Here is a 21,739-nt window from a genome sequence, read left to right as displayed (position 1 = left end):
TCCACTCACACCCCAGTCATGGCCTCACAAAGTTGCCAGACCTCCTCGTTAACCTTCTTCCAGTGCTGGCCAAGACAGCCATCTATTACACCAGGAGAAAGCTGGACAGGGTAATGTTCTGCAACTATGGGGTCTATTTCCATTCCCTTGTCCATTTACAAATCCAGGCAGAGTTCCTCTGGGCAGTGTCCAGTGTCAGTGTCCTCTGACTCCCTAGATGCCTCTGAGGAACAGTGGGCACTGTCCAGGGTTCTCTGCTCGGTATCATCCTCCGGATCCCTGATTCTTTACCTCAGACCTCACCCTATTCCTGTTGATTCATTTGCTGTCTTCCGTATTCAACTGATGCCTGAGTCCAGTGGTTCTTCCTCATTAATTGAGGGGGAGGGGCCTTTAGTTTTGGGGAGGCCTATGCCGGCCCATCCCCAGTACCTCAAATAGTACAGTCAAAATAAGTAGCAATTGAAGTATCTTACCTTCCTGAACATGTTGGTTGTAACTCTCCTTTGCTTTAGCCTGCTGAATTTCAAGTTGCTCCATCAACACTCCATTTTCTTCCAAAACCAGCTTTGCCTGAGTTTGCAGCTGCTGCCTATGATGATGATTGATTTAGAAATAATGTACCACTCAAACATTAGTAAGTTAAATAATTAAAAGAAGACAATGAAATGAACCTTACATTAATTTTAGACTGGTATTTGCAGCTTTCTGTTCAAGAAGCTTACTGAAGATAACGACTGAACCCAGATTACTATAGGTTATTAGAGTGAAATTATTACATTACAATGTCATTTTCATATGAAATACCTCCTTAAAAGTAGGTTTTACTTTCTAGAATGTTGAAAACAAAATATGAATGAAGAGGGAAATGCAATGACAATGCAGAAAAAAAGATGTGTATGTGGATGGCAATTTCCTGAATATCCCTGAAAGACCTTATTGAATTAAATTTAAGTATCTTTGGGGTCCATTATATTAAATGGATAGTTTATGTATTATTATGGTCTGGGATTGTATGTACCCTCTCAAAGTAGATGTGATAGATGCGTGACCTGCGGGCTCAGAGGACTATACTGAACAGTGTGCCAGAAAAGAATGGACTCTTGGAAGAAAACACGGTAAGTGGTTTTCCTGGGGAATATCTAGGGGGAGGTGAATGCAAATTCCCCACACTCACCACGATTATGCAGAAACCCAGTCTTTTGAAGCTATGCCTCTGAGGAATGAGCCATTGTCTGCTGTTCACCGATTACATGAGGCCATGATAAATGGCCCAAGCTGTATAAAGGAAAGACTGACCTATTCGTGATTGTTCTTGTTCAGAATCTGAAACAGTTATGAACTTGTAATCACAGGAAAACCCAGCTATGGGTTTTGAAGGACTGACATCTACCAGAGCCTGAGGTTAGAGTTGGTGTGACTTCTGGTAAGCTTTTCAGCATGCAGTTCTTTTATTGTTTTAAAGTTTTCTCAGTAATGCTTTCCCCTTAAGAATAAATGTTTAGTGAGAGTTATGTGGGAGCTTGCTGGTGCCCCTGAGGGACCACAGAGTGGGTATAAAGGTGCGGTTGCTGTGATCTGTGAACTGTGATCATGTATATTTGAATTAAAGCCAGAGGGCTCTCATTTGTGCCAAGTGCATGAAGGAGGGGATAGCCAAATGCTTAATACTAGATCACATAACATATTTCTTCGGACTTGCTAAGTCATCAGTTCACGGCTTATAGATCTAGAAACAGCTGCCAGCGCTAGTCATATAAAAGCTATTTATGGGACTCGGAAAAGAAAGCCTTCTAATCTTAGCTACCTCTAGCATACAACTGACCCTTTGCTCTATACTAGGCATTAATATAGCCTTCTAGGAAGCAAATACAAGTTTTTTTGCTGTTAGGAAAAGTCTAAGGAACTATTTGTGTTCTGATGTGATAGCCAGAAAAGTAGAGAAGTATTATCCAGGATGCAAGCAGAGATATAAGAAATGTGGACACTCTGAAGACAAATAAGATGCCGTTCATTTGTTTGTGACCACCTGATATCATACAAAACCTTGATTAAAGCACCCACCAAATCAATTAGCTTAACTTTACCCAGTCATAAGGCAGAGGGCTAACAGTTATCAATGATATCAATATTAACAAAAGTTTATAGATGTGACCAAAACAAGAAAATTGTAGCCTTATCATATATAGAGTGTTGAAGTATGCACGGCTTGATAATATTGTCTTTTACAATACACAGAGTGTGCAAAATGACTATGTCAAAAAGACTATGAGTACGCAGCATCACAGGCTGTAGAAGGCCACACAGGACCTGGGTATGTAATCAAGTGGCTAGACAGTGCTGCTGCAGCTTCAATGCTATTGTTATTTGAGATAAACAGATAAATCAAAGCTAGGTCGGATATGTCTACACATGAGGCAGTTACACTTCTGACTGCAGTGTAGATATACTCTATACTCCCATTCTTGTCTAACTATATTATATAAATGTAGTGTGAGTGTTCATTAATTTAATTGCAACATGTTTGGATTAGGTTGCTTGTGGATGCCCGAAACACATCCTGGTGGCCACTAATCATTTGACCTTAAAATATGAAGCTGGGGTCTGATCACACAAGAATGCACCAATGATCATAGCTGTCCTAAAGATTCCTACAGTTCTGATTAGCAAATTGGACAATGATGGACAAAATCATTTTAAATCTGTGGGGAAATCTAGATAATAAAAATTGCCTCCCTCTCCCCAATATTTTGCTACTCATATGAAGGTGGGATTATGTTGCTAGCAGATTTTTTTTTCCCAAAGACTTCTGTAATTTGGGGAACAGCCAAATCCCTTGAGATTTCTAAAGTCCCTACATTTCTGAGTCCCTGCTGTTGGGCTAGTGCACCCTACCTGTGGAATTTGGAGGTGGTCCAATGTTATTACTGGTGGTTCTAGGACTAAGCTCTGCCCTTCATCTCTGGCCACCAGAAGAGTTCTTCCACAGCGGTAAAAACACTCCAACAACTAATCATTAGCATTAAGAAAATTTGATATAATGTATTAAATTAGCCTTAAGACAATATATGTCTATGTCTCCCTTTAGAGACAATTTATATTCTGGTCATTAACCAGACTAGTAGAGTGGCCTGAATTCAGAGAGAGCTGCTAACAGGGGGGAAAAAGTTACCAGGTAAGAAATTTCTCATTTTGTTGCACAGTTTCTTTCCTTATTCATTACTAAAGGGAAGTAGCAAGCAAGAAATCCTAGAAGCATGGAAGGAAAGGATAAGTAGATTTTTATAGTAGAATTACAGGCAGGAATGGAAGTCTCCCTCCCCTGCACCTCATTAAGCAAGAATTTCGTAAACAAAGGAGTTATGTGGGAACCAACCCAGTAGCAACTTCCTACAAAAGGATGAATCTGCAAAGGAAAGGAAACTTTGCAAAGTTTTTCAGATGAGGCTCATACATTCTCCACCAGTGCCTCTAGGGACTGCTGTGTATAGTTTCCCAGATACCTAGAATGCCAACTGGTGCAGGATTTTCACATCTTGCCTATAGCAACTTTGAGACTTAGGGCCTTAGCATTTTGCATACAATGAGATGAACAGGGTACAGTTGGCATATGTACTCCACTTTACAGTTCTAGGAATGCTCATTTTATGCCACAGCCTTCAAGGACACAACAAAATGATGAGATTCCAAGAATTGTAGAAAGAGAGAACTTACTTTAAACAGAGAGGTTTCTAGAACTATAAGAATAGTCTTTCTCTCATGAAAAAAGCAGTGTGGTTCTTGTATAGATCATCATCTCCTTTCTCCCAGCACCAAGGTTCAGTAGGGCTGATGTTATGAGTAGATTCCATCCATATCTGTTTTGAACCACGATTTGAGCTTGTTGGGGTGCTAACTGGATGGTTTTTTATACCATATTATACCACTGTCTCCTTGGATGTCAACTGCTTCTCTCTCCTTGCACTCTTCCACAGAAAACAATCTTAGGCAGTTGTTGCTAGAATAACCCCCTTCCATGGCCAAGCCATTGTGGTTGTTTCCTTGTAATGACTGTAGTCACAGACTGCACTTTCAGTCTTCTATAGATGTCATAATTTCTTAGCCTATCTAGCCTTTGTCACATCTAGAATATGTTTGAAGTTTCTGCTAAAGATGCATTGTCAGTACCCATGTTTCACGCTCATAAAGTAATGTAAGTACAATGAGAATTGAATATTATCTGTCTTTAGCTTTTCTAGATATTCATTTAAGCCTACAAACATTTTTATTCAGGCATGCAAATATTCTGCTGGAAGTAGCTATCTGCTTGTTGATGTCATTCATCTTCATAGCAGTTGTCATAGGTTATGATGGAACACAAGTAAGAGAAACTGTCTACTTGTTTAATGTCTACACCATAATGTCTAGTTTAGCCTGTTTCTTGATGTTACCATTAGTTTGATGGTTTGTTCATTCTCTGGCTGTTATGTACAGGTTAGTTGCTGATTCTTGGTTGTATTCCTCCATAGGCATTATCAATATATGTCTGCAAAGTCAAGGTGACTGATAATTTGCCCCAACATTTTGCAGCCTCCACCAGTGCTACTAAGGGAGTTTGACAAAATGTTTTTCTACATATAGAGCAAAAAGTACTGGACTGAGTACATATCCCTGCTAACATACATCATATCAGCCGCTAACACATATTGCAGTGGTTCCCAAACTTTAACAGCCTGTGAACCCCTTTCACTAACACGTCAAGTCTCACGAACCCCCTCCTAAAAATGAATATTTCCAGGGTTTTTCTCCTATACCTAAGTATAAATTATAAAAGCAGTAAACTTGGAAATATAAAAATTGTTTTTATGTCATGCTTATTAGACACTATTTAGTATTAATTACTATTTATCATTGCAGTATTTTTATTACATTATGAAAAAGGCAACACTCTTCCAAGATCTCACTTTCCTAGTTTGTATCACTTTGAATAAGCCTGTTATAAGACAACGCTCCTATGTTTCATCAAGAAGTATCAGATGTGAAACAGCAGGAAGGGATTTAAGAAGCCAACTCAAAGATTTCCTCCTACACAAGCATTCAGGTCTTGAGCAGTCCAGGCAAACAGTGCATGTTACAACAAAGCTTAAACTTGTTCATAATAATTTAAAAAACAATACTAGCTACCTATTTAATTTTAAAAACAGCAAAAAATATTCACCTCCCTTTCCGTTTCTTATAAGGAGTCTTGAAGTTTAAATCGCCTCAGTGTGATAGATATGCTTTCTTTGATCTGCTTAGCTCTTGGAAGTCCAGGGGCTCCAGGCTGCTGGCCCTGTGCTGCCCAGGGTCCCTAGGGACAGCTCTGTCCACCATTAGGGAATTTTTTTCCCCGAGAACCTCCTGTAATATTTCACAAACCCCAGTTTGGGAACCACTGCCACACAGACTCTGCAGTATCTGAATAAACTTGCTGATAAAACCATATCACTTGAGTGCCCTCTAGAGTCTCTCTGTTAATGGAGTCAAAAGCCCCAGCAAACACTCCCTGAGGGGGAGAAGGGAATAGAGAAGAGATTTAACCCCTAATTTTCATCCCACTTATTCTTTAACAATATTAATTGCTGCCTTGCAAAGGACACATTTGTTTTTTTTCCTTTTTGGGACCCAGACTCTCTGGGATTTGCAAGACTTCCCCTTGAGTACCCTGAGAAGCCCCCAATTTCCAGTGGGAGGAAGAAGAGCTGTGGAGGAGTCCTGCTTCTTCCCCTAGGGAGTGGAAGACCCACTTTGGTTTCTGGAGGAGGGGACAAGAAAGAGACTCTGGATCCTTTCCATGATTCCCATTCCATTCCAGACTTGTTGTGAGACTTACCCCCTGAGTTGGCCAGATAACTTTTTCCTCATTCTTAGACTCTTTTACCAAAAGCTCAGAAGCTCCTGAAGAGGCTTGTTTGCATTAGAGTCCCAGTTCCTTGGGGCAGTGGAGAACTGACATGCCAGTCTGACTCTGAGCACCACACACTGGCAATGTGCAAGATGAGGGTCAGCTAGCTGGGTATAGGAAGGGCACAAGTGATCCTCTGTAAAGCCTGTAAATGCTGCCTCACACATGAAACACCACTTGGATTTAAGCCAGGTGTTTGCAGGACAGTTCTGACATGCATGCCTGAGTGGGAGCAAAGAAGTCCAGAAAGTAGGTGCTGAAGCAGCAGATCAAATGGTTATAATCGCCATGTTGCTATTTACCCAATCTGCGGGGATTTAAATTGCAACAAAAGGTTTTAAAACAAAATGGTTGGAAGAAACTGAATCGCAAACTTGTTCTACCACCAAAGACAGATCTGGGTGGCCTGAGCTGAAGGGCAGAGCTTAGTCGTGGAACATCCAGCAACAACGCTGGATAGCCTCCAAATTCCATAGGTGGGGAGCATTTGTAATGAATGAGGACAGAAGCAGTGCAACAGAAATAGTCAATTCTGGTAAAGTTGAATAATTTTTTAATTAAACTTACTTTATTTGATTTTAAGATTAGTAAATTAACTGATTAAAACATTTGAGAGTTTTATAGATAAATGGTTAGTGTACAGTGTACACTGACTCTCTTCTCTTTTGGGATATGAAGTTTACTTCAAATTAGATCAAAGAGACTAAAAATCATTCTGATCTATTGTCCTAGAAAGTTCACAGATATCATGAAGATTTGTACATTGGACAGATCTTAACTAACATGTATCAAATGTATAAAATCTTTCCTACTGGTATTGAGCATTTGACATTAAGGCACTACGTTTCAAAATCAAACTCCCATTGACTTACATCGAGCCAGGATTTCACCTGTCATGTTTATATGCTCTTAAAAGTCTGTTTGTATAAGAGTAGTATAATAAGAGTACTTTTTCACTAATGCTAATAAATACAAACAAAATCCACTTGCCATTCCTTCAGGGTAATAGAACTATTTTTATTTAATTGCTGGTGCAGTTGTTCATTTTCCTTCACCAGTTCTTCAACTCGTATCCTAAACTTCTTCATGTCCTCCTGAAATACAAATAAATTCACATAAAAATATCAAAATATACACATTTTGCTTCAGCCTCATGCTATAAGAAATATTTTATTAACATATCTGAGTGTATTTATATCATGCAAGAATAGCAAGTTTACTTATCTGCCCATCATTAACTCAGTTTGTTAGTGTCAGTGCTGCTGAAGGAAGCATACCCATACCTACATTGAAAATTGCTTAACTGATTTAAATATAATTTGGTAAAAAATACATGCATTTTCTGTTTAAAAAAATAATAATAATAATAAAAAGGTTTTGGCTTCATGTCTTATGAAATAGCCAAATTATAACTCCTGAATAATGGAGGTTTATTGGAGTTACCAGATGATGCTATTAATTTTCATTATACTTGATTATGGAAATATATTATGGTGAATTTACAAGAACAGAGCCCTAGGTATCTTTTATTCTGCTTAACAACTTCATCCTTGTGAGGAAGAAGAATATTGAAAGATACAAGACTTTTGCTCTGAGGCTAAAATTTATTTCCTTGCAGTTGACCCAAAATATCTTCTTGTAGAGAGGAATGAACACAGCAGATGCACAGGAAAGCTTTGCAACTTGTGTCCATTGCAGAGGTGGGTTCTGTCCTCTCTCTAAATTAACCAATCACTGTTTTCAATAGATTCAGCGGCCAAGAATTCTCCCTGAGAGTAGGATTGCCAACTTTCTGATTGCAGAAAACTGAACAACCTTGCCCCACCCACTGCTCCACCTTTTCTCCAAGGCCACATCCCTGCTCGCTCCATCCCCTCTGCCTTCATTGCTCACTCTCACTCACTCATTTTCACTGGGCCGGAGCAGGAGGTAGGGGTACAGGAGGAGGTGAGGGCTCCAGCTGGGAGTGCGGGGTCTGGGCTGGGGCCAGGGATGAGGGGTTTGGGTGCAGGAGGGGACTCTGGGCTGGGGCCGAAGGGTTCAGAATATGGGAGGGGACTCAGGGCTAGGGTGAATGTGCAGGCTCTGAGAGCGAGTCTGGGTGTGGGAGGGGGCTCAGGGCTGGGGCAGGGGGTTGGTATGCAGGAGGGGGTGTTTGGGGTGCGGGTTCCAGGCAGCACTTAACTCAGGAGACTTCCGGAAGCAGCCGACATGTCCCTCCAGTCCCTAGGTGCAGGGGCAGCCAGGGGGCTCTGCACATTGCTCCCATCCACAGGCACTGCTCCCGCAGCTCCCATTGGCTGCTGTTCCTGGCCAATGGGAACTGGTGGAGCCATTGCTCAGGGTGGCACCTGCTCTGCAGGCAGGGGCAGCACGTGGAGCCCCCCGGCCACCCTTGCGCCTAGAAGTTGGAGGGACATGCCAGCTGCTTCCAGGAGCCATGCAGAGTCGGCTGATGCAGCCAACTGGACTTTTAACAGCAGCTGACCGGAGCCACCAGGGTCCCTTTTCGACTGGGCATTCCGGTCGAAAACCAGACACCTGGCAACCCTCCCAGAGAGGGTGGAAGAAGGCAGTGGTCACTATTAAAACCTCTGGTTTGAATAGTAGGGGCTGCAATGCAACCTTACAGTCTTCCCTATTGGTTGCAAAGGTGAATTCTTTCCTTCCCAAACTACAGTTGAGACCTCCGCACAAAGTCTATTTACTCTGGTTTTCACCCTGAAAAGGACAATTCTTGTACATCTCAATGCTCTGCCAGCTCACAAAAACAAAACAGAGAAAGCACGCAGAAACAACAGAGGGCATAATGTGTATGCAAGCCAAAAATCAGAGCAAAGCTAGTTCTAATTTTAGGCCTCCAGCAACTTTGACAAGATCCCTTTAAGGATTTCAACAGTTTGTGATGTGTTCCTATTTATTTCCACTTTACTGTTAATTTTTTTAAATTATTTGCCAACTTGCCTCATGTGCAAGATTTAAATCCTCCTTTTCTCGCATTCTGTCTTCATATGCCAATAGGAGAGGTGACAAGTATTTCATATCTAGCTGAAGAAAAAGACCCAATGTATTTTAATCCATGGAAATATATTCAAAAATATATTATAAATATTTTAGGTTCCTTTTTTAGTTCCATATTTAACTTTTAATGTAGTCAGATTCAAGCCAGAATTTAAGTAAAATGAATGAATACACTGAAAATGTAGAACTCCGCACAATACACAGACCATAGATTGTGCAAAAGCAAATGAAAAGATGAATTTTTATAAGCAGAAAATAAAGGCCTGATTTTACATGATGTTGTGTGCCCCCAACTCCCATTAACTGCATCCGCAGGTGATTTCAATGAGAGTTCAAGGGACCCACTAGCTCATAGAATTCCTTATAATGAGAACTATAAAAGACACTTTACATTGATTCACAAACTCAGAACACCATTAACTTCAATGGGAAATGTGAGTGCTTAGTACGTCCCAGGAGATGGCTCAGCACTGCAAGTTCAGCCTGTGTGCTAAATTCTGACTCTCATAGGTATTTTTGTAAGTTGGAAAAGTCACAGCTGAGAAAGAACTGCTCAACTGGTGAACCTGAACCTGTCCTGGCTACCTAAAAAACAACAGGCCTCACACTCAGCAAGTCCTCCATGGTTCTGATTGTGAAGGGGTGTGGTCGATTTTAGCACATTCTCACTGAGTGAACCCCAATGCACTCACCTTGCTTGAATTATTTGTGCTCTTGGTACATTGCGCAGGTGATGGTGCAGGGATTATGCAAGCATTCACAGGCCAACTAGAATGTCCATATTTTCCATGGACATTATTAAGCCAAGTATTGGTAAAGTTTGATCCTGCTTAGTTTGAGATCTGACAAAATCACACACCAAGGTGCTATGGCTACAAACTAAGAGCATCTTTTTCACTATCCTGCCAAATTCTAAATTCAGGATTGAAGTCAATGAGGCTATTCATGTGTTTAAAATTAAGCACCTGCATAAATGCATTCTGGTCCATACATCTAAGAAGTTGGAGGAAGGACTTTTATCTTCCATTTTTGATATTATTTAAAGTGTTTGACTAAATATAGAAGGGTCAGGAGGAAATCTTGAATTTAGGATTTGGCTGGAAAATTGAGACATTTTGTTATAAATATACAGATTTTATAAAATATAATTTAAGTATTTTGTTCCTCTTTTAAGATTACCAACTTTTAAAATATTGTTTTTCATAAAATTTTGCAGTTCTTCTTTAGGGAGGATATACTCTCTGCAGTAACTGGATAAAATATGCCATTTGTTGTCATTTGAGCTGTGCTTTTTTGTAGCTCTTTAAATAATCTTAAAAATACAGTTAATCAACAGTTCGTGCAATTACATTACATATTGGACAATATCAAACAATAGCAATTTTTTCCACTTCTCACTAATGTGTTTTTGAATGAAGGCCATAAGTCATAATAACTTTAATAGCAGATGTACATGTTTACTGCAGGGCTGAATTTTGCCCTCTATCTTAAATCATAGTATAAACATTAATAAATGCCCATCATCTCATAAATGCTAGCATGCAGTAGCTCAACACAGTATCCAAACAATATTCTGTAGATTTAAATATTTCTGTTTCAAATTTATTTGGAAACTATACAAATTTTAGAAAAAGCTAAAATTAAATACAACAATTAACCAATATATTGTAAAGGTAAAAATACTGATTTACTTACCAGCCAGGGAGGGGGTGGCCCTTTTGCTGGCAGACCTCCAATTTTTATATTCTAAAATAATTTTAGAAAATTGGAATTCAAATTAAACTGTTTCTGCTTTTTGATTCCTCAAGCATTGTCCACTCGCAAGCCGTATGACTCATAGGACTCTTTATACTCAGACATATGTTTCTAAGTAGATAATACGTATAATACTTACAGATTCACCAAAACTGAGACTTTCTATTCTTATTGACATCATGTAAAGCATAATTTAATCCAGGCTAGTTTTAGTAGTAAACTCTCAATTTAATTTTCATAAATATCTTAAATTCTCAGGTTGACACAGATATGTCTGAAGAGTATGGTATTATAAAAGGAACTCTAAATAGAATGTAGGAATACTGGTAAATTTTGGTGTGAAAAGAACCATAACAAATGGTCATGGTGAGGAAACCATTCCTTTCATGAGTTTATTTTAATAAGAAAAGGATTTTAAAAATCTCTACTGAAGGCAAAGGGGTATATTTTCCACCAGAAGCACACGCATAGTTTCAATTAAGCATAAAATCAAGTAGCCATTTTGATGTATCTGTGAAATTTATACAGCCTCCATTATCATAGTAACTGCGCATCTCACAATCTTTAATGTATTTATTCTTACAAGGTAGGAGGTACATAAGGACATAGAACTGTAGGGGACCTTCTGGATCATTGAGTCCAGCCTCCTGCTATCGCAGGCAACCCCGTTGTATCATCCCATTCATAAACATTCAGGCTGCATCCTGACAGTAAATATTCTTCCCCTTTGATAGATGGAGAACTAAGGCACAGAGAAACTGGGTGATTTGCCTATATTCAGAGAGGAAGTCTGTAGTGGAGCAGGGAAGTGATTCCAGGCTTCCCAAGTCCCTGGCTAGTGCTCTAACTGCTGAGAAGGATAAATGTGAAACTTCTCTTTGCTCAGTTACCCCATGTTAACACTTGCTTGCGTGATTTACAAAAAATAGTTGTAATTTACTTCTGATTATTTATAAGTCTTTCCATGGTGCTCAGCACCAATCAAAGGTTCTCAAAAGGCTTTATGATTAGACCTACTATCTAATTTAACCATACCAATGTCTTTCACTTTTCTAAGTATCTAAGCAATAAACGGAATTAAATGTATGCCTAGTTATACTGTGTACTGCTTAAAGTAGTAACACATTATTGTATTTATAGACTTACAGAAAAATATTGTGAATCATGACTACCATCACAGCTAGCATTAGTTTTCATTCTTGTAGTAGTCTCAGTAGAGGCCACATATTGAACAACCATTTACAAAAAAAAAAAGGCTACCCATTTGTCAGAAGCTTCATATTTAAAGCTTATTATTTCCACTTTCATCTATTTGCTAGTTCCTCCTTTCAAAAGCACTGAACTCAGACCACAAATAACAAAAAACTCTTGAGGATTTTGCCGCCAGCTATAAATTATGCATTTTAAGATATATTAAAACTTAAAAGCATAGTGGATTCTAGTCATATCTTTTGAATGAAAAAAAAAAAGACTTAGTTGAGAAATAGTAAGAAGGATGGAAGTATCTCTAGGGAGCTAAGGTGTAGGATTTACTGTCAAGAAGAATTAGCAGGTAGCAAGGTGGTTCTGCTGCAAAATGGCCTTTACCTCTTCTGTAAAAAGCTTAGTGAATAGATGTCTGAATCATAGTTCAATGAGCTTTCCAGCATTTGCAAAAGATTAGTTGATAAAGGAGAAGTATCTGAACGAGAAATGCCAGCAAGCATATAATTTACTGTTTCCTTAAATTAAGTATATTGAACAGCAGAGTAGCTAACCATGTCAAGTCGTTAAACTGGATAATATTTCTTAAATGCAGACTTTTTTTTTTCAGCCCAAAAGACTTCTTGTATCAACATTTTCTTTGTAAATCAGGGTTATGTAACTATTCGGATCTTACATTCATATGTTTCAAAAGAAAGAATAGATGACATTTGACCTGGAATTTAAATGTGAATCTCTACTCAGCCAATCCATCCTTTCCAATCCATCCTTTCTACAGCTAGTACAATAAAGTGGGCAGGAGGTAGTGCCAAAGTAACATCTTACTTGCAGAGAGCTAGGTCTTAAGAGGGAGGAAGGGAGCAAAATCCTTCTAAGTCTCAGAGGAGATCTTGAGCCCTCTAATGCCTGAAGGTCTGGGAGGAGAAGGAAAGAGAGGCACAGTGTTTGGTTTGGTTTTATACTGCCTGTCTGGAGTTTACAAATTGTTAGGATGGATGAAGGAAATAGAGTGTGAATTGAAGCCTAGAAATAAACTAGAAATAAAAAAAAAACATTTGTTGCTTAGTCTTGGCTTCCTTTGAAATTTCTCTCCAGCTGTTCAGGCTCTGGTCCTGCCAAAAATTCAACAGGGATTTTTTAAAATCTGTTCTTCCTACAGTAGGTAACTTGGTGATACACTTATCATTACTAATTAAGGCCTCCCTATCCTGCAATCTTATCTGTGCAGGCAGATCCTTATATCTGTGCTGAGTCCCAATGAAGTCAGTGAGGCTCTGCACATGGGGCTGCTGGCATGGATCTGATTGCAGTACAGGGGCCAAATGACTGAAGTTAATTGGTCTACTTATATGTTTAAGGAGTATTCATAAGGTTTTGTGGGATCAGGCTTTCAGTAACTGATTTATACACTCCCTACATTACAGATTGGAGATATTAAAAATAAAAATGCATTGTTCCCCTTTTTCCATGAATTGTACTATGTATTGGGGAAAGTAATCTCTTGTACCTAAGTGATGGCTGCATACTATACAGTTTCTGAAATGATAGAACAAATGAAGCAGACAGATAACACAGTATTTCTGTGCACCAGGGCTGCCCAGAGGCACTTCAGCGGCGGGTCCAAGAGTGGAAGGACCCCCCACCGCCAAATTGCTCCAGAAGAAGCTCCAGGGCCCCCCAAAAACTCTCGTGGGGGCCCCTGTGGGGCCCACGGCAAATTGCCCCTCTTCCCCCCCGCAGACAGCCCTGCTGTGCACAGGAAAAAATTAACTTTGATAGCTGAATAGTCTCATTACAGTAATTTCAGATAAATGTCCTATAGTCACATCATCTCTTAATTTTCTGGAAACCACATAAAAACATGAAAAATACATTGGTGTATCAGCTAGCTGCCTAGATACTAAAGTAGGGGTAGGCAATCTATGGTATGTGTGCCTAAGGCAGCACACACGCTGATTTTCAGTGGTGCTCACACTGCCCGGGTCCTGGCCTCCGGTCCGGGAGCTCTGTATTTTAATTTAATTTTAAATTAAGTTTCTTAAACATTTTAAAAAACCTTATTTACTTTACGTACAACAATAGTTTAGTTATATATTATAGACTTATAGAAAGAGACCTTCTAAAAAAGTTAAAATGTATTACTGGCACGCGAAACCTTAAATTAGAGTGAATAAATGAAGACTCGGCACACCACTGCTGAAAGGTTGCCGACCCCTGTGCTAAAGCGATCTATAGGTATGCAGATCCTTAAAATCTACCAAAACCCCCAAATATTTCTTTACAAGCAACAGTAACCAGGAATATTACCTCATCTTGGGACAATGGCCTGAATTTGGTTTGATAGCGACTCAATTCCACATTCAAACGATGGACAGCCATTTTCAAACCATCATTTTCATCTACCAGTTCCTGAGCTTGTTGTCTCAATGAAAGCAGTTCTGCAACTTCCTCTATATTTAAAAAAAATAAAACCAAATCACAACAGTCTGACAAACACATGACACCTGCATATTAACTTAGCTGTCAAAATTCCCTAATCAGAAACGGAAAAATTACAGGATAAATAACTTCTATTGCCACATTAGTAACCACACAAAAATTATTAAACTCCGAATAAGAAATAACAAAAGGAAGAGCCATTTCATGTGTTCTGTGGCATAATAACTAGTTAGTTAAGGGTCACATAAAAACATTAACATTCCTACATTTAATACTTATTTCTATCAAACAGTTTAAATAACTTAATTTATAAACTATTATTGCATGATAAATGTGGGTTTTGACTTCTGCACTCTAGGTAAACATTTCCAAACTATATTTCTATATCTTGTATGCTAAAAATGACATGGATGTGGAACAAAGAAATATGCAGTGCCTGTTTTAAAAAATAGTGGAGGATGGCTTTATTAGTTTCAAGTAATGGAAGTGAATGCCTTCTCTTACCCAAAAGGAGACTTTATTTCAGTGGAGTCCTATGCACCAAAAAGACTACAAAGAAAATGAAAACATGCTGTTTTTCTACTGAGGGGAACTCCATTTGTACCACATACTGCAAAATCAGTATTAAAATTCCAATAGATTATGTGTTTAAGAAACATGCAAAGCACTGCAGAAGAGTCCAATCTTGCTCCCATTCCACTAAATGGGAATTTTACTCCTGATTGCAATGGACTGGGCCAAAGTCTGAATCACCAATACCAGGACTGCCAAGGTGTTAACATGATTTACTTAAAGTTGCAAGGGAGAGGGACTGCTAGTGGAATTAAATTTTAACAGACTTAATTTTACTTAGCAACATATTCTGTTGGCCTTCTCCTTCAATGGCCAAAGGCCTGCAAACAGATATAAAGCATTATTACAGCTTCTGCTTATTGCAGATTCTCCTTTAGCTCAAGTAGTAGAGCTACCATATTGCTTTGGGATGCAGGGATTCTCAGCTACAGTGACTTTCTCACAAACTTAAAAAAAAAACAAAAACCCCTCACCATTCAGTGGACTAAAAAGATGCAAGGGACTCAAAAAAGACTTTCTTAATGTCTTCTGATGCATTGCTAAGGGACTTCCAAGGTGCCACTCCAGCACTGAAGTTTTTGTGGGATTTTGAGACATCAAGTTCACCTGCAGATTTATTAGACTAATTATGACCAAGACTTATTTAGCATTCCATAAGCTATTTAAAGAACAGAGCTGATTATATTCTGTTACCCTTGGAGAATTATTTCTGTCTGGATATATGCTGAGGTCACCCAATGTGGGGGCTCAGTTATTGAGGGGACAGGTTCTGAGTGAGTTAGAAAATAAAGCAAGATATAGTTCCCTTCAATAAAAGATACTCTAAAGTTGTATCCCACCTTCCTTATGTGAACTCTCTGCAGCTTTTCTACATTTTTTATTTTCTTTTTCCAGTGTCTTAAGTTTTAACTGTAGTTCCTTTATTTGTTGCTTTAGTTCCTCAAGTTGTAGGGTCATAGTCTGATTTGCATTGATTAGAGACCAATTTTCTTGTTTTAGTTCTTGGAACTTCTCTTTAGTTTTCTCCATCTGTCCTTGTCTTGTCCGAACAGATACATCTACAGATGACAGAGAAAACATGTTATAAAACATACAGTATTCACATGGTATTCAGACTTTTCTACATTATTAGCTCTAAGAGAGGGAAAAATAATATCAGTCTTTTCACAAATTACTAGCATTCTATTATGGAAAAATAAGTATAGCTGGTAGAATAAGAGTACATTAAGCTAGAATGCACGTTAAATTATTTTAAGGAAAGGATCCGTAGGACACAAATCAAATCATGGCACTGATGAGCCTGTGGGGCCAAGAGGGACAAAAAACTATGGAGTGAGGAAGGGTGTTGCGTAAAAGGATCATCACCTCTGCTCAAGTGCTTCCAGTTACCACCAGCAAAGGTAGTAGCAGGCTTCCCCCACCCCCAGTATATCTGCTGAGGTGAGCAGGCCAAACCTGCTGCTCTCTTCTCCTGCTACAGGTAGAGTCCTCTGTTGGGATGGTGTTGGAGGCTCCCCTCCACACCCCAAACAATTGGTCTTCTAGTTATAAGGTGGTAATTGGAGATATACCAATCTCCTAGAACTGGAAGGGACCTTGAAAGATCATTGAGTCCAGCCCCCTGCCTTCACTAGCAGGACCAATTTTTGCCCCAGATCCCTAAGTGGTCCCCTCAAGCACTGAACTCACAACTCTGGGTTTAGCAGGCCAATGCTCAAACCCCTGAGCTATCCCTCCCCCCACATTTTTGGGAAGCATGAGGTCGTTCATACCCTGCAGAGCTACAGTTTCAGGCTGTCTGCAGAATCAGGCAGGTATCACTGCATCAGTTATACTTTGATCACGTTTTCAAACTTTTCTCTGTAGCCATATGAGTTAGAAAACTTGCTTTTTAAAAAAATGAAAGTTGAGAGTCTATCCCCACCAACAGACTCCAGGAGCTGGAGTCCTAGGTATAAGAGGCTGGGGCCTACAGTGCCTACGCCTGAATCCAGCTCTGCTTAGGCCAACTGTAGAAGGAGGCTTCAGTAGTATAGATATACATTCCAAGAGCTGCTTAGGGAACCTGGAGTTATTATCTATATCTGTCTAGATATCAGATAGCTATAATATAGTGGTCTCCAACCTTTTTACACATAAGATCACTTTTAGAATTTAAGTGCAACCCAGGATCTACCCTGCCCCTTCCTCGAGGCCCCTCCACTTCCCCTGAAACTCCACCTCGCTCACTCCATCTCCCCTCCTCTATCCCTTGCTTTCCCCCCCACACCCACTTTCACTGGGTTGGGACAGTGGTTGGGAGAGGGTGCGGGCTCTGGGCTGGGACCGAGGGGTTCAGAGCGTGGGAGGGGGCTCCGGACTGAGCCTAGGGCAGAGGGCTTTGGTGCAGGAGGGGGCTCCAGGCTGGGGCAGAGTGTTGGGGTGTAGGAGGGGCTACAGGGTGCTGGCTCCAGGAGAGGGGTCAGGGCTGGGGCAGGGGTTTGTTGTGCAGAAGTAGGTCAGGATGCAGGAGGGGGCATGGGTTGATGGCTCTGGGAGGGGGCTCAGGGCTGGGGTGAGTCTTGGGGTAAAGGAGGGGCTGAGGAGTGCAAGCTCTGGGAGGAAGTTTAGGTTCAGGGGAGGCTCAGGCTGGGGCAGAGTGTTGGGGTGCAGAAGGGGGCATGGGGTGTTGGCTCTGGGAGGGAGTTTGGGTGCAAGAGAGGGCTCAGGGCTCGGACACAGTGTGGGGGTGCAGGAGGCGGTATGGGGTACTGGCTCTAGAAGGGGAGTCAGGGCTGGGATGCAGGAAGGGGTATGGTGTGGTGGCTCTGGGAAGGGCTTAGGGCTGGGGATTGGGGTGTGGTCTCCCGCCATGTGGCACTTATCTCAAATGGCTCCTAGTTGGCGGTGCAATGGGGCTAAGGCAGGCTCCCTGCCTGCCAAGGCCCCTCGCCGCTCTCGGAAGGGGCCAACGTGCCCCTGTGGCACCTGTTCGGGGGGGGGGCGTAGTTCCCCATTCCCAGCCAATAGGAGCTGCGGGGGTGATGCCTGCAGAGATGAATAGCATGTGGAGCCACATGCCCCTCTGTCCCCTAACCAGGGGTTGCAGGAGTGAGATGGCTCCTTCCGAGAGCGGCGGGGGACAGGGGCAGGCAGGGAGCCCGCCTTAGCAGCAGCCCAGCTGCACTGCCAGCCTTTAAGTGCCCGGAGGTTGTCATCGACTGGGGAGAGTCTCCAGGATCAACCAGTCGATCGCAATCTACAGGTTGGTGACCACTGCTATATTAAAACACAAGAGGCTTGTCTATATTACAGCCAGTTTATCTGGTATTGGGTGTGTTGGGAGTTGTTAACCTTCTCACATGGCATATGCAAGTGTGACGGCATAACAGCTTTTTATATAGGAAAAACCTTTGAAAGGAAACAAAAAAAAATCATAAATTTGAACATGCGTAAATATACCATAGACACCTCTTTAGGAGATCCACGGAGCTGTGCCTAGAATTGCTGGTTAGATGCAACAATCCATAGACTTGGCAATAGCTGAAGGCAATGCCATGTGTGGATGTACTGCATCACTGCAATTTACACCACTTCAGTCACATTGGTGCAAGCAGCACTGGTAAAATTCTCAAGTGTACACAAAACTTAGGTGACTGGGGAGAAGGGGAAGGATAAATGTTACAATATTGCCTTTCATTCAGATCTCCTAGAGTATGTCAGAAAGATGAAGATTCCCAAGACTCATGAGGTAAATAATAATGCTTAGGTATTATGAATTTCTTTAATTCCAAGTTCCTTCCTCCATATTTCACTATTGGCTTTATATTCTGTTAATGGCTATTTCTGTACCTGACCTCTCACTGGGAAGTCTGGCAAATATCATGCTTTATACCTGACACTTACAATGACTCTTCAATTTATTAGAGCAACAAGGGGGGTGAGGCAACATATTTTATTGGACCAACTTCTGCTGGTGAGAGACAAGCTTTTGAGCTACAGAGAGCTCTTCTTTAGGTTTGAGAAAGGTATTAAGAGTGTCACACCTAAATACAAGATCAAATAGATAGTTTAGCATAAGTAGTTAACACATAATCTAAAACACCATTCAAGGTGAAGTGGCCTGTTAACACCTTTGGAGACATAGGCCAAAAAGAGGGGTTAGTGGGTTACAGATTACTGTAACAAACATAAATCCAGTGTCTTTATTAATACCATTATTTTTAGTGTCCAGCAAAGCTTTGAATTCAAGCTCCAAGTCTCATCTTTTGAAAGTGTTGTGCAAGTTTCCTTTGGGGATGAGGACTGATAGGTCAGATACAGAGTGATCACTTTGTGAAAAGCTCTATGTAGCTCGAAAATTTGTCTCTCACCAACAGAAGTTTGTCCAAAAAGAGGTATTACGTCACCCACCTTGTCTTTCTCCTACCTGGGACTGACAAGGCTACAACAATAATCTTTAATTTATTAGCAGACATGCTATGAAAAGAAATTCCCTTAAGTGCCTATGATTATTACCTAAATTAATCATATTCAGCCAAAATGCATTCACATTTGGAAAATAAAAACAAATATAAATAATTCATGTGAAGAAAAGCCTGGAGTTACTGCTTTTGTACATGTCACTGAGTATTCAACCTTTTCTATCTCTTGTACCTCAAATATATAACTTTTGCTTTCTGTGTAAAAGCAGAAAATGTATTAATGTACTTTATTCTAAACCTTTCACTTTAGGTATTATGTCAAAAACAGAGTAGTACCTGGGGATGGTGGAGGCTTTTCGCTTAGTGGATTTTCAACTGCCAGTTTTTGCTCCTAGCAAATAAACAAAATAATGTGAGATAATTTGCTTTAACAGTTATCCTTTTCTATTTTAACAACCTCACCACCAACACAGAAACTACACTATTTATCAAACATTTAAGATCTAAGTTTTATCATTACAATTTTGTAGCCCTTAGTCTCTTTGTATGTAATGAATATTTTGTCTCGTTAAACGGATGACAAAAGAAACTATAAGTATAAGGGAGGAGTGTGCTCTTTTAGATAGAAACAGACTCTGTCGTTGCCTCCATTACCCCTGCTGCAAGTCAGTTTAATATCTCTGTGCATCAGTTTACCTATTTGTAAAACTAAGTATTAGCAGTGCTTGGCTAGTTAGGCTGAGGTATAGCCACTTATACATTTTTCCTCACTACTTGATTGATAAAAGAAAGGGGGGGGCGGGTTGTTTGTTTTTTAAGAAAAAGAGGAGAGAAACAATGGTTACTTAGAATAGTGGCTACAGTCCTTTGAGATTACTGCCTACATGAATACAATCTGTGCATGATGCACATGCCTTGGACTCAAAACTAACAATTTTCTAGACAACAGTGTCTGATGGCCCACTGACTTCAAAGGAGTTGAGAGCACTCAGCATCTATGAGGATTAAGACCTAAATTACATTGATCTATGGTAGTGTAAGTAATTTGTATCTAGCTATAAACAAATATTTCATTATATACAACCTGTCCACCTAGATAATTATACAGCGACCACACTGTAGTATCTGAGCACTTAAATTACAAAGAAAGCAATGCTAAAGGCCAGCTTCTATCCACAGTCACCTGGTAAAATACTATTTACTGGCAAAATCTGTGAGAGTTCCCACCTCCTTCATACCTCACAAAGTAGTAAGTAGCCAGCTGTTTCACTCATTTCTGGCCACCTACACAGATCTTTCCAACTGTGTAAATTGCATTATAGTCAATTTGCTAAGGCAATTAGAAATGGAAACCGCTTCCAAACTAGGGATATTTTTCAGATGAGAAGGAAGATTAAATATGTTAAACTTTTTAATTGTTGATAGAGACTAATGGTTTATTTGCTCATTTAAATATCAGTATAATACTTAAAAGTGTATAAATGAAAGTGTAGTGTCAAGGCATATAGTTGGGTTTTTCTGTCATATGACAGCCATCTAGAGTCCTCTAGTGGCTATTATAAATTGATTTCACTGTACTCTGAGTGGAGAACTCTTATACAGGAAAGCTAAAAACTCTGAATTTGTTTCCCTTAATCAACAAAGTGCTGGTGAAGGTACAAGAGCCTCACAAAGTCGTGCTGTGATCCTGTCAAGCAAAGCAGAATAGGGCTGGATCGAGAGACTGCCTTTGGATTCAGCAAGAATAACAGTTCCCGCAGTCTCCCCCGCCCATTGGAATTCTGGGTTGAGATTCCAGTGCCTGATGGGGCAAAAAACATTGTCGCTGGTGGTTCTGGGTACAGCCTCACCCCTCCCTCCATGAAAGCAGCAGACAACCGTTTCGCACCTTTTTTCCTGGGTGAACTGTGCAAATGCCATAGCACAGCAAGCATGGACCCTGCTCAGATCAAGACCGCAATCGTGGACGTTGTAAACACCTCGTGCATTCTCGTGCAGTCTGTGCTGAACCAGGACCTGCAAAGCCAGGCGAGGAGGCGGAGGCTACGGCAGAGCAGCGACGAGAGTGATGAGGAGATGGACACAGAATTCTCTTAAACCGCGGGCTCCTGCGCTTTGGAGATCCTGCTGGTAATGGGGCAGGTTCTAGCCATTGAACGCCGATTTTGGGCCCGGGAAACAAGCACAGACTGGTGGGACCGCATAGTTTTGCGGGTTTGGGATGATTCGCAGTGGCTGCGAAACTTTCACATGCTAAGGGCACTTTCATGGAACTTTGTGACTTGCTTTCCCCTGCCCTGAAACGCCAGAATACCAAGATGAGAGCAGCCCTCACAGTTGAGAAGCGAGTGGCAAAAGCCCTCTGGAAGCTTGCAACGCCAGACAGCTACCGGTCAGTCGGGAATCAATCTGGAGTGGGAAA

General features: G+C 40.6%; 1 protein-coding gene across 4 annotated transcripts in view; it reads right to left on the bottom strand.

The window, feature by feature from the left end:
• The window catches only part of CEP89 (centrosomal protein 89), a 129,382-nt gene that overhangs the window by 78,665 nt on the left and 28,978 nt on the right, over positions 1-21,739 (bottom strand). For 3 of the 4 annotated variants that reach the window (XM_050923068.1, XM_050923069.1, XM_050923071.1), the window contains 7 exons: positions 19,654-19,708; positions 15,754-15,972; positions 14,210-14,352; positions 10,640-10,690; positions 8,888-8,971; positions 6,910-7,017; positions 477-588 (listed from right to left, as the gene is read on the bottom strand). In XM_050923068.1, the coding sequence (XP_050779025.1) occupies positions 477-588; positions 6,910-7,017; positions 8,888-8,971; positions 10,640-10,690; positions 14,210-14,352; positions 15,754-15,972; positions 19,654-19,708 (772 nt within the window). The remainder of the gene's footprint in view (positions 1-476; positions 589-6,909; positions 7,018-8,887; positions 8,972-10,639; positions 10,691-14,209; positions 14,353-15,753; positions 15,973-19,653; positions 19,709-21,739) is intronic. The other variant, XM_050923070.1, reaches the window with a different exon arrangement.

Source organism: Gopherus flavomarginatus, chromosome 14, assembly GCF_025201925.1.
Source record: "Gopherus flavomarginatus isolate rGopFla2 chromosome 14, rGopFla2.mat.asm, whole genome shotgun sequence".
Taxonomy (NCBI): Eukaryota; Metazoa; Chordata; order Testudines; family Testudinidae; genus Gopherus; species Gopherus flavomarginatus.
Note: the sequence above shows the minus strand (reverse complement) of the source record. Positions and strands in the feature narration are given on the sequence as shown.